Source organism: Rhamphochromis longiceps, linkage group LG20, assembly GCF_057381845.1.
Source record: "Rhamphochromis longiceps isolate RC_006_pf linkage group LG20, R_longiceps_female_GT1.1, whole genome shotgun sequence".
Lineage (NCBI taxonomy): Eukaryota > Metazoa > Chordata > Actinopteri > Cichliformes > Cichlidae > Rhamphochromis > Rhamphochromis longiceps.
The window spans coordinates 3,687,688-3,702,861 of NC_140576.1; the positions used below are offsets into that span (position 1 = coordinate 3,687,688).

At 42.5% G+C, this 15,174-nt stretch overlaps 1 protein-coding gene and 1 non-coding gene across 2 annotated transcripts; both read left to right on the forward strand.

Annotated features, from left to right (window-relative positions):
• The first annotated feature begins 418 nt into the window (after positions 1-418).
• Positions 419-780, forward strand: LOC146644685 (small Cajal body-specific RNA 2). The gene has a single exon (XR_014909201.1).
• Positions 781-2,807: 2,027 nt separating this feature from the next.
• On the forward strand, positions 2,808-15,140 carry smc5 (structural maintenance of chromosomes 5). The gene is made up of 25 exons (XM_085392967.1): positions 2,808-3,024; positions 3,824-4,009; positions 5,106-5,247; positions 5,545-5,597; positions 5,828-5,990; positions 6,080-6,214; positions 6,365-6,505; positions 6,607-6,768; positions 7,423-7,494; positions 7,628-7,883; positions 8,018-8,172; positions 9,829-9,942; positions 10,050-10,144; positions 10,273-10,405; positions 10,574-10,747; positions 11,209-11,378; positions 11,501-11,624; positions 11,794-11,916; positions 12,010-12,135; positions 12,303-12,398; positions 12,952-13,056; positions 13,172-13,291; positions 13,778-13,957; positions 14,281-14,376; positions 14,710-15,140. The coding sequence occupies exons 1-25, from the start codon at positions 2,984-2,986 to the stop codon at positions 14,842-14,844; spliced, it is 3,297 nt and encodes a 1,098-aa protein (XP_085249093.1). The 5' UTR covers positions 2,808-2,983; the 3' UTR covers positions 14,845-15,140.
• The last annotated feature ends 34 nt before the right edge of the window (positions 15,141-15,174 follow it).

Here is a 15,174-nt window from a genome sequence, read left to right on the forward strand (position 1 = left end):
GACAGGAGGCCTGGTTGATAATGTTAAGGTTTTCACTGAGAGTGACCAGGATGGAAATGATTAGAAATAAATAACATCAGTGGGACAACTCAGGCTGAGAGCGTTGGAAACAATTTTAGAGATGGTTTGGGCATGTGCTGAGGGGGGATAGTGGATGAAAGACAAAAGACGATGAATATAGAGCTAGGGGCAGAGTAAGAGGGACACAGGTGATCTGCTGTGGTGATCCCAGAAGATGAAGACCTTTTAACACTTAAAAAGCTTTGCCTACATTTGAATTAATTCAATGAAATATATTTGAGGATTTAGGTGATGGTTTCATAATTTTGTTTTCTGTATATTATGTTACTACTGGTGGCCACGTGATGTCGCTAAATAATCGTCGGAGTCGATGTCCCATAATCCCATGCGGCTTTTGGCTTTAAACCGGAAGCGGAAGCTCCGTATTCCTTATAGTTTGAATGGCTTCTGAGTGAATGGTTGTGTGTTTGAGTGAGTGCGTGAATGATATGTGCGTGTGTCGTGTCTGTGTTCATTTTAAAAACCTACACACTGATCTTATTTGATCCGGTCTGAGGTGGCTCTGCTCTGACCGGAGATGATAGGAAACGCGCTTGCGAGCCTTTGTGGCGATGTGCAGCCGGCAAAAACTTTCAGGGCCTCCACGCTCCGTGCCGTGGTTAGAGGTGATGAATTGATCAGATATACTAGCTCTGTGAGAGTTTGAGTTCATCTCAAGCTTCGCAGTGGTCAATGAGTACAGAGGCGATTCTGATCTAACCACAGCAGGAGGAACCGTGGAGGAGCACGACCTAAAGAAACGGCTGCTCGTCACATACGCTTATTCTAACGGTTAAAACGAGTTCAGACAGGCTTCGGACTGAAAATACCAGGAAAGCAAGGCTTACCAAACGCTCGTTTTCCTGGTAAAAACAGCTAGGCGTGTTAGTCCTAAAGTTGCTTCTTTAGTCAAAAGCAGTTTTTCTCCCTTAAAGCGACCGATTCAAAGGGAAAGGGGGAGAGTGGGAACAGAGCTATACGGGATTAATTCAATCAAGTAATTTAGATCATTTAAGGACTGACTTCTGTTGTATTTATTTTCAAAGATTGACTGTACAAGCTTTAATTGTTTTCCCAAAAATAAATAAAACGGGTTTGGCTTTAAAATAGTTATATTTACAAATATTATTAAACTCTATCCAAAGAGTTGAACTTTCTGACCTTGTCTAAAAAAAATACAATTTAATTTCCTTCAACGTCCATGGTTCTCCAGACCTGCAGCCAGCTCAACAGCTACACTGAGTCACAGTCCAGAGATAAGATGATCCAAATCCTCAGAAATGTTATCACCGCCCATTTCTGTTTTTGACCTGTGGAGATGTTAATTTAAAAAACCCATTAGGCACTTTTCGAATTTTCAGAATGTTCCACTTTGGCCACAATTTATATTTTAGGACTTAATGAATCGAATCTAAAACCTTCATAACACTTGTTTTTAAACTCTCGCACTCTTCGCATTAATCCATCATACTAATCTTCCCTGGACCAGTATCAGTTTGCATTTCAGGGGAAACTGGTCAACATAGACACACATAGATGGGCATGATAGGGTATAATAACATTTAAAACTCCCCATAACTGAACTGCAAACTTCATTAGAAATCTTTCTGCCTCCCTCTTCCCGCTCCTCCACAACCACCCACACATGCAGGGCCTTGGAGTGGGGGTATGTCACCAGGGTGCAGAGGAGGCTACCCCCCCCCTGTCCCCTTCTGGCTGCCTCTGCCTCAATTTTATCCCACAACTTAGACATTCACATTATTCACACTCTCATTACACATACATATAGGATCTTGGGGGTGGGCACAATCACGGAGTCCAAATTACCATCAGGGTGTATACCTCACCCCTGACGTCGTTGCCCACCTCTCAATTTTAAATACACTTAGTCATTGAGGGCTAGCAGGAGGGACTATGCGCTTACCTGCTGCTCCTTGGCAGGTAGCGCCATGCCCTCCTGGGTTTTAATTGCACCTTAGAACACATATGCATCAACACTACAATGAGCGGGTGGAGGGAGGTTTGGAGTCTTCTCCCACCCCCATTCTCTGCGGCCTGCTGGAGCGGGAGGGCTAGTAGGAGGAGTTGGCCATCCGACTGCGGTCTGGGGTGTGGGGCCTCCCTGCTGCTGCGGAGTCGGGGCGGTCTGCCTCTCCCCACCGCAGGGAAAAGGGTAACACCACCTGGGTCTGGGTGCAATTCCCCCCTCCAGGGGCAAGGGTATCTAGACCCGGTTTGTAGAGTACGCTTGGGGAGTGTGATTGTGTGTACAGCGTCTCTTTATGTCTGTCTCCACGTTGGTTGAGTGTGGAGTGAGTGCACATGAGAGCATGAGGGTGGGAATGGATGTTTGTGTCTGTGTGTGCCTGTATGTCTGTGTCTATATGTCAGGTTGGGTATCAGACGCCACCTCTCTGGGGACACCTCAGGCCCTCCAAGGTTTGGAGGCCTATCTCCACCCACCACCACTTCCCCTGCCGGTGGCGGACTCCCTCAGGTGTCGGTGTGTTGGTGGTTCTTTGTGTCTGGGGGTGGGCGTCCGGGTACACACCGGCTCACTCCTTGGCGGCCGCTTGTCGGGGCCTGGGGCCTGGGGCTCGCTCGGGCCCCTTTGGAGGTGGGGTGCCCCCGGCCTCTCGGCCTGGGGCTCGGTCACTCAGGCACAGCTGGGGGCCGGCGGAGCTCACGGGCGCGTCACTGCAACTCCCCCTGACTTCTGCTCCGCGGCTGCTGGGCGAGCCCTCATCTGGGACTCTCCTCAGCTCTTACTGGAACAGTGGCGCGGCTGCCCCTCTGTTGGTCTTCCATGGTCTCTTGTGTTCTGGGGGCCTCTGGATGTCTGGAGTTTTGATCTCCTCCATACCCGCTTCACACCCTGGAGGACGGGGCTGTGGCCCCCCCACACTCCCTAGCAGATCATTACATGGAGAAACCTTTGGAATGCAAGCATGCTGATCCACACAGGTATGCACACATGGGTATTCACAGACGCGGACTAAAGCTTTCTTGGCTGCTGCCTCAAAGCACACTGTGCGCTGTCTATCTTGCGTGCTGCACAATATCGTTTATTATTTAGTAAATATTGATATCTATGACTAGCTAGTTTATTGTGATGGTGCTTTGTTTTCTCTATTATTATGTTGCTCTTTGTTGTTTGCTGTCTCCTCTGTTTGTTTTTTTTGTTTGTTTTTGTTTTTTTCTCCATACAGGTGACCCAGGAGTCCTTTTTTTTCTCTCTCTCTCTTCCCCCCCCTTCTCACCGTCTCTTCTCCCCTTTGGTTTTCTTTCTTTCTCTCCCCCTCTTTCTCTCATTCATTCCCCCTGTCCTATTTATTATAAAAAAAAAAAAAAAAAAAAAAGACAAAGGATGAACTGAAGCTCTGCCATCACGTAATGTCGCATACTGCTGTTTCTGATGTCATTTAAAAAAAAAAAAAAAGAAAGAAAAAAAAAAAAGAAATCTTTCTTATTAACGCTAACACAATATGCATCACCTGCACGTGTTAAATTATGTTTTCGAGTATTTTCTACTCTCCTTTTATTTTCTAATATAGTATGTTATCATTTGGAAATCAAACATTTTAGGTGCATGCTGTACGTTTGTTATTGTATGGGTAAAATTCATATCTCGCGATAGCTTTGGCGCTGTGGTCGCCTTTGTGTATACACGTGATCTTTTTGGTCCAACCGGCTTTCAGCAGCAACTCGGCAAAGCGCGCGAGGTGTCTGTCCGTGTGCATGAACGTGCCTGGTTGTCTTGTAGGTTCCCTGTTGGGGTCACCATGGCCGAACCCAGCAAGCGGCAGAGGCTCAGTCACATTAACAGCAGCTCACAAACTTCGAGTAAAAGCTTACCGAGCATTTTCACGGACAGTCAGGACGAAGGACTCGAGGGGGAGGGTCGATTTGTGGAGGGATCCATACTTCGGATCACCATGAAGAACTTCCTGTAAGTTGCTGCTCCCCAGTTGACAGCGGTCAACGTCTGTAAAGTGAAACTGCCGGAACACCCCGATTTACCTGCTGATAGCTACAGCCAGATGACCTAGATAGCATATATGCTAACATTTTTCCACCAGTTTGCAATTAAAAGTTAAACCCTGAGCCCTGTAAACACGAGCAGGTCGTAGACCCACTGATGGAAGCTGCTACAGACCGACTATATGGTCCAGCAGCTACAGTTAAGTCCAAATGAGGTATTTTAGTGAGCTGTCCTATCTAATTGTACGATTTAAGGGGTCACATTCAAGGCAGGTGTTAAAATAGACTCGATATATTAAAGAAGGGCTTCCCCATTAAGAACTCGTTATCATTACGCCTGTTTCCATTGCTTTCTACTTCAAGGGGATGAGAATCACAGGCAGCTCTAGCTTAAAGCAAAGTGTCAAATCCAGCCAGTCAATAAAAATCCTGTACCCCCAGTCTTATAAATTCTGTATAAAAAGGCAGTGGAGCTTAACAGCGAGTTACATGCATCCCCTTTTTTCAGTCTGTTTCTAAACCATGTTCACACTCAGAGATGATAAGTAGATATTGATAACCTGTTCAGAGCTTCTTTTCCACTCAGAAAACTAACCAAGAGTCAGTTACTGGTATAAATTTTCATCTTACTGTCATCCATACCTGCCTGTAAGTTTTTTTTTAATGAAAATTATGGCAGACTAAGTAAACATTCATTGCTATACAGACTATTCTACATTTATTAACTTGTTGATCTGTAATACATATTTGTATTATTGTCAACCAGCCTCCAAAATTGCAGAACCTGTGCAGGGATAAGAGTGGTTGTAAATAAGTATTTCACTGTGAGTCTGCCTGTCGCAAATGCTTAAGCAGTATGACCAGATGAACAGGTACCGTATGTGGGAAACTTCAGGTCTCACTAACAAACAGCCATTTGAAGTGTAAGATAGCAGTATTGCCACTTTTATGTTATTACGTTCATTTGTACTGTTAGTGTAGATTGCAATTATTTTAGGCGAGATGGAGCACCTTTGCTCTAAAACACTGCAGGAAACCCCTGAATGTCTACCTTGTACTCACAGAACGTACGACTACTCTGTGGTGCATCCTGGACCTAATCTGAACATGATTGTCGGGGCCAATGGTACTGGAAAGTCCAGCATTGTGTGTGCCATCTGTCTGTGTCTGGCTGGCAAGACAGCTGTTCTTGGCAGAGGTGATAAGGTAAGCCACAGAGCAATGCAAGTCATTGATTGATGCACTCCAAACGTATTTCGGATTTGTTTTCTTTTCAAAAGACCAGCAAATAAACATAATGTTAGCAGACTGGTAAACAAGCTGTATGTGGTGATAAGCACGCCTCTATGAAAATCTTTCATTGCTCTTTTGCAGCGCATGCACTGTTGTTTCTCATCTCCCCGCCCCTTTAACAGTCAAAATATGATACTTTGAATTGAGCTCACATAGCAGATACTGCATTTGTTGACGATGATTATTGAATGGTGCTTTGTTTTTTTAAAGGTTGGGCTCTATGTCAAGCGTGGTTGCAAAAAAGGCCATGTTGAAATTGAACTGTAAGTTATGTGAAATACATTCCACACGCTACATTACTCTACTGCTCCGTTAGCGTTACATGTTTTCAGAAATTCTTCATGAATCTTTTCAGACAAGAAGTTTGAATTCTGAACCCTCATCTTTTCAAAAATGAAATGAAAATTTGCCAGAAGTTGTTACATCACCTGCATTATCATGTTCAGCATAGTGATATGACTCTAAACGCTAGCCTTTGTTTTTGTTTTTGAAGGTACAAAAGAGGTGGTAATGTGGTGATTTTTAGAGAGATACATGCGGAGAACAATCAGTCTCTGTGGATGTTGAATGATCGGCAGTGCAGCCAGAAGGCGGTGGAAGAGGAAGTCAAAGCTCTGCGCATCCAAGTCAGCAACCTCTGTCAGTTTCTACCTCAGGTATGTTTATACATCTGCAACATAAAGCTGCACAGATGCAAAAATATACAGTTTCATCACTGTTTTACTGGCTTTTTTCCCCCACGCAGGAAAAAGTGGGCGAATTTGCCAAGATGTCCAAAATTGAGTTGCTGGAAGCAACTGAGAAGTCAGTGGGCCCACCAGAGATGTATGAATACCACTGTGAGCTCAAAAACTTCCGCAATAAAGAACGAGAACTGGAGGTAAGCTCAAAGCCAGTGATCCAACAGGCAAAGTTTGATGTGGTAGAAATAAGAAGAAAAAACTGCAACAAAATTCATTCATGTTCGTTTTTTAAGTTGTCCTCCTCTTAAAGACATGTAACGGCAACATGGCTCTTTGCTTCTCTGTAGAACGTTGTGAAGGAGAAAGCAAGCTTCCTGGAGAAAGCCAAGCAGCGAAATGAAAGGAATAAACACGATGTAAACCGTTACTACGAAAAAAAGAGGCATCTGGATGTAATCGAGTTGCTCGAGAAGAAGAAACCATGGGTGGTGAGTGGTCGAGTGTAAACAAGAGAAATGAGCACAGCGCACATGTGGAGAGAGAAACTGAATTAACTGTGTAAGCTGTTTCTGTTTCCTTGTGATATTAGGAGTACGAGACCACCCGTAAGGAACTTGAGGGTGTGAAGAAGGAGCGCGACGAGGCCAGAAAGCAGCTTTCAAGCCTGAAGCAGACCCAGGCGCCCATGGTGAAGAAGATCCAACAGATTGACGAGCAGCTGAAGCCAACAGAGGCACAGATAAAGGATAAGGTGACAAATCAAAGGCTGGTACTCTGTAACGGGTCCAGTTTCACGAGCAGATGCAGGGATACATTATTTTTTTTCTAAATTTATTCAATACAATTTAGAATCCGTTTTAAAATCCTTTTATTGGTTTTTAAATCTCTAAATGGTTTGGCACCTGTTTATTTGTCTGACTTGTTGAAGCCCCACGTCCCCACTCGTTCCCTTCGGTCAGCTGAGCTGTTGCTGCTTTCGGTCCCAAAGTCACGGCTGAAACTTGGAGGAGACCGAGCGTTCTCTGTTGCAGCGCCGATGCTTTGGAATAACCTTCCTCTCCATATTAGACAGGCTACATCAGTGCCAGTTTTTAAGTCTTTATTAAAAACCTATTTTTATTCCCTGGCTTTTAACTCTGTGGGTAACTGACTTTTTTTTTTTTAATTAATTTTATTGCTATGTCTGGTTTCTGCTATCTTATTACTATATGCATATTTGTATTGTAGAGCACTTTGGTCTACCAGGTGTGCTTTTAAAGTGCTATATAAATAAATGATGATGATGATGATGATGATTTTGTAGTAAATGAACTCTGAATTAGAGACTGTAAAATAAGTTCATATTGCAATTTCAGTTCACAAGTCCTGTAATGATGGTGGTGAAGATGAGGTTGTTGTTTTTCAGACTGCTGCCATCAAAGAAGCCTCGCTGAAGTGCAAACAGAAACAAGATCAGCTGGATCGAAAAAACAAAGAGGTACGGCTGTGTTTTTGTTTTTACATTTGGTACAGACTAAATTAATAAAACGTTGTGCTTTTTATCTTGTACTTAATTGACATAAAGCAGACTTTTGTTAATACACGACTGCTCTCTCCACTCCTCTCTGCAGATTGACGATATTAAACAAAAATGCAGACTTAAGCAGATGGAGGAGGAAGACCACCAGAAGCGAATCAGCAACACCAGAAGAACCATCGAAGACCTGAAGGCGGAGCTTGCCAAAGTTGGCGACCAGCCGGATGTAACCCCGCGCATCAACGCCGTCAACGCTGATCTGAGGCGCATTCAGGAGGAGAGAGCCAAGATCGAAGGGGAGAAGGGCGACCTGCGCAGGGAGAAGGACAACCTTTGTGCTGAATCTAGAAGTGAGCTTCCCAAAACAATTTGCATAAACAAAGATGACTTCTTTTGTTTTCTTTTTTTGGCGCACATTTCGCTGACAAAAGCACATTATGTGCAACAGCTTTACATGTAGATTCTATTCTATTTTCTTTATCAGTGTTGGAGAAGAAGCTCAACGACATGAACAACATGATGAATGCCAAAGTGGAGAAGCTGCGAGGACGTCACAGGGACACACACGCTGCCCTCCAGTGGCTCAGACAGAACAAGCAACTCTTTCGTGGAAACGTCCACGAGCCCATGATGCTGGTGGTGAGTTTCACTGAACTGTGACAGGACGTGCTGCACGTAAAGCGCTCTCTGTAGCATTTAGAAGCTATGCAGATGTTTCACGTGCAGTTTAGATGGAAGTGTGCGAATGTGTTTTCAACAGCCCTAAATTATAGAAGTGAAAAAAACCCCCAGACAAACTCATGAGATCCGGTTCCGATTTAACAAACAACTCGTATCTAAAAGCATTTAAATCCACGATTCTTTCTCCACGTTTAATGATGAATTTCAGCCATGTTTCTGTTTTCCAGTTGAGAAAAGCCACTTATTAAATGATCATATACTGCTTATAAATGGTTCAAGAGGGGTGGGTGATATAGCCTCAAAATTATATCATGATATTTCACGGATGTTATAAAAAAACTGAATAATGTTTTATCAGTGATTGCAGCTTGCACTCAGCTGAATTTATTAGTATAAACAAAATTAAATATATTTTCCTTTATTTTTTTCCCAACAAGCTGCTGTCGTTGCTGGCAGACTAGCTCCTTCAGAACATGACTGCATTGCCACAGGGTGCCAGCAGCATTATTGTGCAATAGTAGTGACACAGCATTATATACAGTGACACTAGAACGAAAGTAGCCTATGTGGTGCTTTTCATGAAAATTCTTAAACGTTATTTTTCGTTTTCTGATAAGAGACAAAAACAATAAAAACGTTCCCCACACCCAGCCCTGAGATTACAGCTACAAGAGACAAAGAAAAAGAAAAACCCACTAGGGTGGATATTCACAAGACAAACATAGTACAGATGAATGGGGTGGGCTTCTCCTTTACTCACAATCAGTTTAAATGCACCACAATACAAACAATGGATGCATTTTATGGCTGTTTTTAACATATTCAATGGCGACTAAGTCACTCAAAAGTTTCACAGAGAGTTCACTCTGTTCTACCTCGCTTTTTCTAACTGCAGCATAGAAAGTATTTTTCTAAGGTACTCTCTGAGTTACTCTGAAGATGGAGAGGTACTACAGTGATTCTGCAACAATGGCAGGGCCTCGAAAATGTTCTTCCAAGTACTGTTCAATTGTTGGCAGTGCCAAAACACGTGAACTGGTGTAGCTGGGCCTTGATGGGAGGGTAAGCATGTTGCCTAACACTAGTGTGTGTGTTTATCATTTGAATATCGTATACAAGGTGCTACTTTAAATTGGCTCAGGCACTATTTAGTGCAAAAGAGGAAGAATGAACACACCCTATTCAGTGCTGCCAGAACTCCCAGTTCAGTGATTAGGGCTAAAATGGGATTCTGGTTATGGCATAAGTTATAATGTAGCTCTGACACAGAAGTATAATTCAGGTGTAACTTGCAAATGTCTCTGTTGTTTGACTGAAGTGGTGAAACAAGTTTCTTTCCACCTTCAGCGGGAACAGTTTTCTTAGTGTTGTGCTCTGCTGGAGTTTGTTGTAGTAGCTCCTTTTTTAGCTGCTAAATCACCATCAGAGTGGCACGAGGTGTGATGAGACACTTTTCCATCGCTTAAAAATTCATAACTGGCATTATATCAGATGATGTGATACCGAACCACCCTACCAAACACCAAACACATTGCATCTCACAGGATAAACGAAGACTTCCTTGTTAAGTGTTTGGATTGGTTTACTTTTGTTAACTCGCTCTCTATTTTACAGATCAATGTGAAGGATCACCGCTTTGCTAAGTATGTGGAGAACCACATCTCATTCCACGACCTCCGTGCGTTCGTTTTCCAGAGGAAAGACGACATGGAGAAGTTTATGATCGAGGTCAGAATGCTGCAGGCTGCCGACGTCGCCTGCTTGGAGGAAAATATTTCATCCGATTAGAAATGTTAGTGAAGCTAATGATGTGTTTGATCTGTGGTGACCCTCAGGTCCGTGACAAGATGAACTTGAAGGTGAACTCCATCTGTGCTCCGGAGGAGTCATGTTCTAAGCGACCGCCATCCCGAAATATTGAGTCCCTGAGGTGAGAGAAAATAAATTTAGTTCAGTTTTTTAAAAATCGATACAGTATTGTTTTTTTGTTGTTGTTGTTGTTCTTTTTTATCCTGATGCATCTGTTGCATCTTTTTACTTCTTCTTACTGGCTTTCAGGCGTTTTGGGTTCTTCACCTACCTCCGAGAGATGTTTGACGCCCCCGATGAGGTCATGAGTTACCTCTGTCACCAGTACAGGGTGCATGACGTGCCAGTGGGCAATGAGCGAACCAAATCCATGATTAAAACGGTACGCTTGTCTTCAAAAAAAAAAGCTTCTTAATGTAAACTAATAAAACCCCACATTGTTCTCCTTAACGTCAAAATCTCCTGGGAGTCCGTCGCTTTTAACTTTGGTTGTATTTATTGCTTTTGTGGTGGAAAGACTTTGACACTGACCCCGATCTGTCTTGTTCAGGTGATTGAGGAGCCCTACCTCAAGGTGCTGTACACAACAGAGGAGAGGTACACTGTCAAAAGGTCCTTTTACTCAAACAAGATAAGCACCAGCAACTCTGTGGTGCACCCTTCCCAGTACCTCACCATCACTGTGGATGCTGAAGAGAAACGGCAGCTAGAGCAGCAGATGAAGGTAGGAAACAGTTGTGTGAAGAGAGCTGGAACGACAGCAGCACCTCAAGACATTTCAGTATATTATATTGCTTAAAGTCCGTGTAAAGCAGTAATAAATGTGCGCTTTGAGTTTGTCATGTAACAGAAAAATGTGCTTTAAACCACTCAAGGATTAACAAAATTCACCAAGTGTATAAGATTAGGTTTTAAAATTGTTAATAAATGTGCTCTGAAACACTGAGGGGCATGTCCGATCGAGGGGGTTGATTGCTTGAGTGTTAGGCAATTTGGACAATACTAGGCAGGCAAAATGAGCCGGGTTTGTTTTAAGGGGGAAATTACCAAAAACCCTTCATGCAAAACTGATGAAAAAAAGTTTTGTGTGTATCTACACACTTTAGTAAAACTTAGGTGACATACTTTTCACGTGTTTTCTGCAAACTTTTTTTAAACATGTGCTTCATTCTCCTGTGCGACCAGTTCTGTGAGTCAAAGCTGCGAGACATCGACGAGCGGATGAAGGCCTTGCAGAAGGAAGCAGTCGCACTGGACCGCCGTGACAATGAGCTGTTGGCAGAGAAGAAGGGTCTCTCTGAACTAAAGGGGAAAAAACGACAACTGGAGCAGAAAATTAGTACCAAACAGGACAGGTAAGCTTCATTTAAAGGGACAAAATGCTTAACAGTGACTTTTGTCATATGTCTTAAATGATCTTCACAGAGGCATCAGCTTGGTTATGAGATTTCAAAAACTCATCTGTCTCTGTGTTTAGTCTGAAGCAGATGGAGCAGAATATTATTGACCTGACAAAGATTGAGGAGGAGACTAAAGAAAAAATTGCAGCTGTAAATGCTGAGAAAGTGACCATAGTGACTGCATTCATGGCCCAAATGAAGGTATGAATAAGGGAACCTGACTGCATTGCTTGTGTTAGCTGTGGTAGAATGGCATTAAGCCCTTCTCTGTTTTTATATCATCTTTATAGCAGATATTATTGAAAACATCTACAATTTAATAATTTCACGATTGCATTTTTTTCTATTCACTTGTCTGCATGACCTTCAGCTGAGAGCCAAGCTGACGATGGAGAAGGTGCATCTGGCGTTGGAGACGGTGGGGCTGACGGCAGAGAAGAACAAACTGGAGAATGACTGCAGAGAAGGTGCCTCTGAGCTGAGGACCACTGATGTAAGTATTTAGATGGGGAGCTTGCTCGTCTGAGGATCGGGAGGTTTTGTATCGCAGATTTATGCTTACTTGTCATGTTTGGGGTTTTTTAAGCAAAAATGCAGCCGTCTGGAGCAGAGAAAGGTGCAGCTGACAGACCAATGCAAAGGGCTGTTGAAGAGAGCAAAGGCGATCTGTAAGATGCAGCCTGATCAGTCATTACCCGAAGACCTGCGTAATGTGAGTGTTCTTCACAGTTTTATTGGTGAATATGTGAAAGAGACTTCCCCCTCTATTCACTCTGTGTAAAATATTACCCTTATAATATATTCTAATCTCTGCAGTGAAGCTCCTCAGAGCCTAAAATTCAAATGAGTTCACAGCTCTTTTTTTTTTTGTTAAATCAGGCTTTCAGCAAGCTCCCCGACACGCTGGATGAGGTCGATGCCATGCTGAATGAGGAGCGCTCCAGAGCCGAGTGCTTCACTGGCCTCAGTGAAAATGTAAGGACGCATAGAAATCAGGTCTTCATTTATGCTGCGGGACTTCTGTCTTCAGCGTGGTCGTAACTTCAGTAAGAAAGCAGTTTGGAAATGTTAATAAGCATGCATTAGAACAGGGATGCCAAATTCATTTTACATGGTGGGCCACACACAGCCCAGTTTGATTTTAAGTGGGCCGGACAAGTAAAGTTCCTCTTTCTTTCAGGAGAAAGAACTTTCACTAGACATTTAGAAAAGAAAAAGAAGCAACAGTATTTCTTATTTTTCTGCATAATAAGGAAATGCTGCTGTAGTAAATTAAACAAATATCAGCATGATTTAAATTGTAAGCTTGTTTGTTTTTGTAATTGTCCAGTGGGCCGGATTGGAATCTTTGCTGGGCTGATACTGACCCCCGGGCCTTATGTTTTACACCCCTGCATTAGACCTTAAAAATGCCCTTTTGTTCAGACAATTAGTTTTATTTTTACTTAACAGTTTATTCCATTTATGTTCTTATTTGAAATATTAAATATAAATATATACAAATATTGAACCTCTCTTGACTTGAAAGGTTGTCGATGAGTACAACAGGAGAGAGCAGGAGATTAAACAAATGGAGAAAGAGCTGGAAGAAAAGAGCAACGCCCTGAATGCCTACCGACAGAACATATCTGAGGCGAGTGATTACCTGGTTTCACAGAAATTGTCCAGTTTATCATTTGTTGTGTGACAGAACGGCTCTTGGGGTGTAATGATGTGTATATTTGGACTTTTTTTCTTCTGTGTCACAGGCTAAGGAACGCTGGCTTAATCCTCTGAAACATCTGGTTGAACAGATAAACGAGAAGTTCAGTGCTTTCTTTCGCTCCATGCAGTGTGCAGGAGAAGTTGATCTGCATTCAGAGAATGAGGTAATCGCAGAGTCACAGCACACTGCTGAGGTAGAGGTCTCCCTTTGCATCACCTTTAACCACTTATGATTGAGCACAAGTTCATTGAAAACCGAATTTTGAATAGATATGGTAGGCTGTTTAACTGAGGGAAATATTAAACTGTATCCATATTTTTAACGGATGCATCAAATTGGAAAGGTTAAAAATATAGATGGGGTTGCCTTATTATTTTTCACATTATATTTCTTCATAATTCAGCATGAATTTAGTTTAACTGAATATATTAGTGTCCTCTAGACTTAAAATAATTAAACTTAAATTGTCCAGTTTATCAGCGGTAGGACAGTTATCTCTCATGCGGTCGTACTCACATCAATTCAGTAGATTTATTGATGATTAAATATCACTCGCAAAAATCTTATCCACTTTTTTGTGAGTGGATAAGATTTTTATGAGTGTCTTTAGAAACAAAAAAAAAGAGAATACTGGGTCTTTCCACTGCAGGAGGAGTACGACAAGTACGGGATCCGCATCCGGGTGAAGTTTCACGCCACCACCCAGCTCCACGAGCTGACGCCTTACCATCAGAGTGGAGGAGAGCGCAGCGTCTCCACCATGCTTTACCTCATGGCCTTGCAGGAGCTCAACCGCTGTCCCTTCAGAGTGGTGGATGAGATCAATCAGGTAGTTCTTACACACAGTCTCAACAGTGCGACCGTAACAAAGGTGCACATGAGCTGCAGGTAGTGTAATTATTAGGGAAACCCAGGTACGAGTTTCTCTTTACTGCCCATTTTCTTCTTTTCCTGCACACATTTATTTATGTGCAAACCACTTCACACAGACAGATTTGAAAAGAGCTCAGCTTATGTGCCGCTGCTTTCATGAAATTAACATTTTAACAACTTTAATAAATAGAACTCAGATCACGCCGACAGGCATTCACACAACAGTAGTCATCAATTGCCTTTATTAAAGAGTCTGAGCCCACCTGTTTCTTTATGCAGGGAATGGATCCTGTAAATGAAAGAAGAGTCTTTGACATTGTGGTCCGCACAGCCTGCAAAGAGACAACGTCCCAGTACTTCTTCATAACACCTAAAGTAAGTGTTCTATGTTCATGCAGACTGCCTGTCTGAAAGTCCCAGTGGTACCAAGGAGCTGTTTATGTGCCACTTTATGCCAAATAGTCAGACTGTTTGGACTAAAGTATTGGGCTGCATCACTTCATCTTTGAGTCAGATTGCCACAGGTATATAAAATCAAGCACTTAGCCATACAAATGTTTGTAAAAGAATGGGTTCTAAAGAGCTCAGTGTATTCAGATAATAGTATTAGGTTTTTTATTTTATTTAATCTTGAAATATTTTTTTTGTTTTATATGAATGCACGACAGCCCAGTGCTCTTAATTTCTTCCTGCTGTGTTTGCCTACAGCTGCTGCAGAATCTTACGTATGCCGAGGAGATGACCATCCTTTGCATCCATAACGGCCCCCACATGCTCTCCCCCAACCAGTGGGACGAGAGGGCTTTCGTCAGACGGTGTCTTGAAAGAAAAGCCAGGGCATGACCCCCTGGAATGACCTGTGCTCCTTGAAACTCTTTTAAAAAGAATTATTGGGTGTATTTTTTCACTTAATGTTCAGAATCCTTAATCTGCCATTTTTGCAGTTTTTTGTTTTTGTTTTAATTGTATTTGGAATCTATAAATCAGATTAAGAGAAAAGTGTTCACACATAATATCTGTCATTAGTTTTCATCATTTGCACATTTTCTTACTTATGCAGCCAATATCTTGTGTCATATGTGTCTTTAACAGTTGGCTCGTGTTTATATATTTGAATAAAATGTACTGCTGTTTCTCTTCTACGCTGGTCTTTAATGCTCACTTTAATGAAAA

Bases quoted from the DNA above. Each gene is read 5' to 3' on its own strand.
- smc5 (XM_085392967.1), top strand. From the start codon at position 2,984: ATGGAGAAACCTTTGGAATGCAAGCATGCTGATCCACACAG. The intron at 3,025-3,823 runs GTATGCACACAT...GTTGTCTTGTAG, and splicing joins AAGCATGCTGATCCACACAG to GTTCCCTGTTGGGGTCACCA. The intron at 5,991-6,079 runs GTATGTTTATAC...TCCCCCACGCAG, and splicing joins TCTGTCAGTTTCTACCTCAG to GAAAAAGTGGGCGAATTTGC.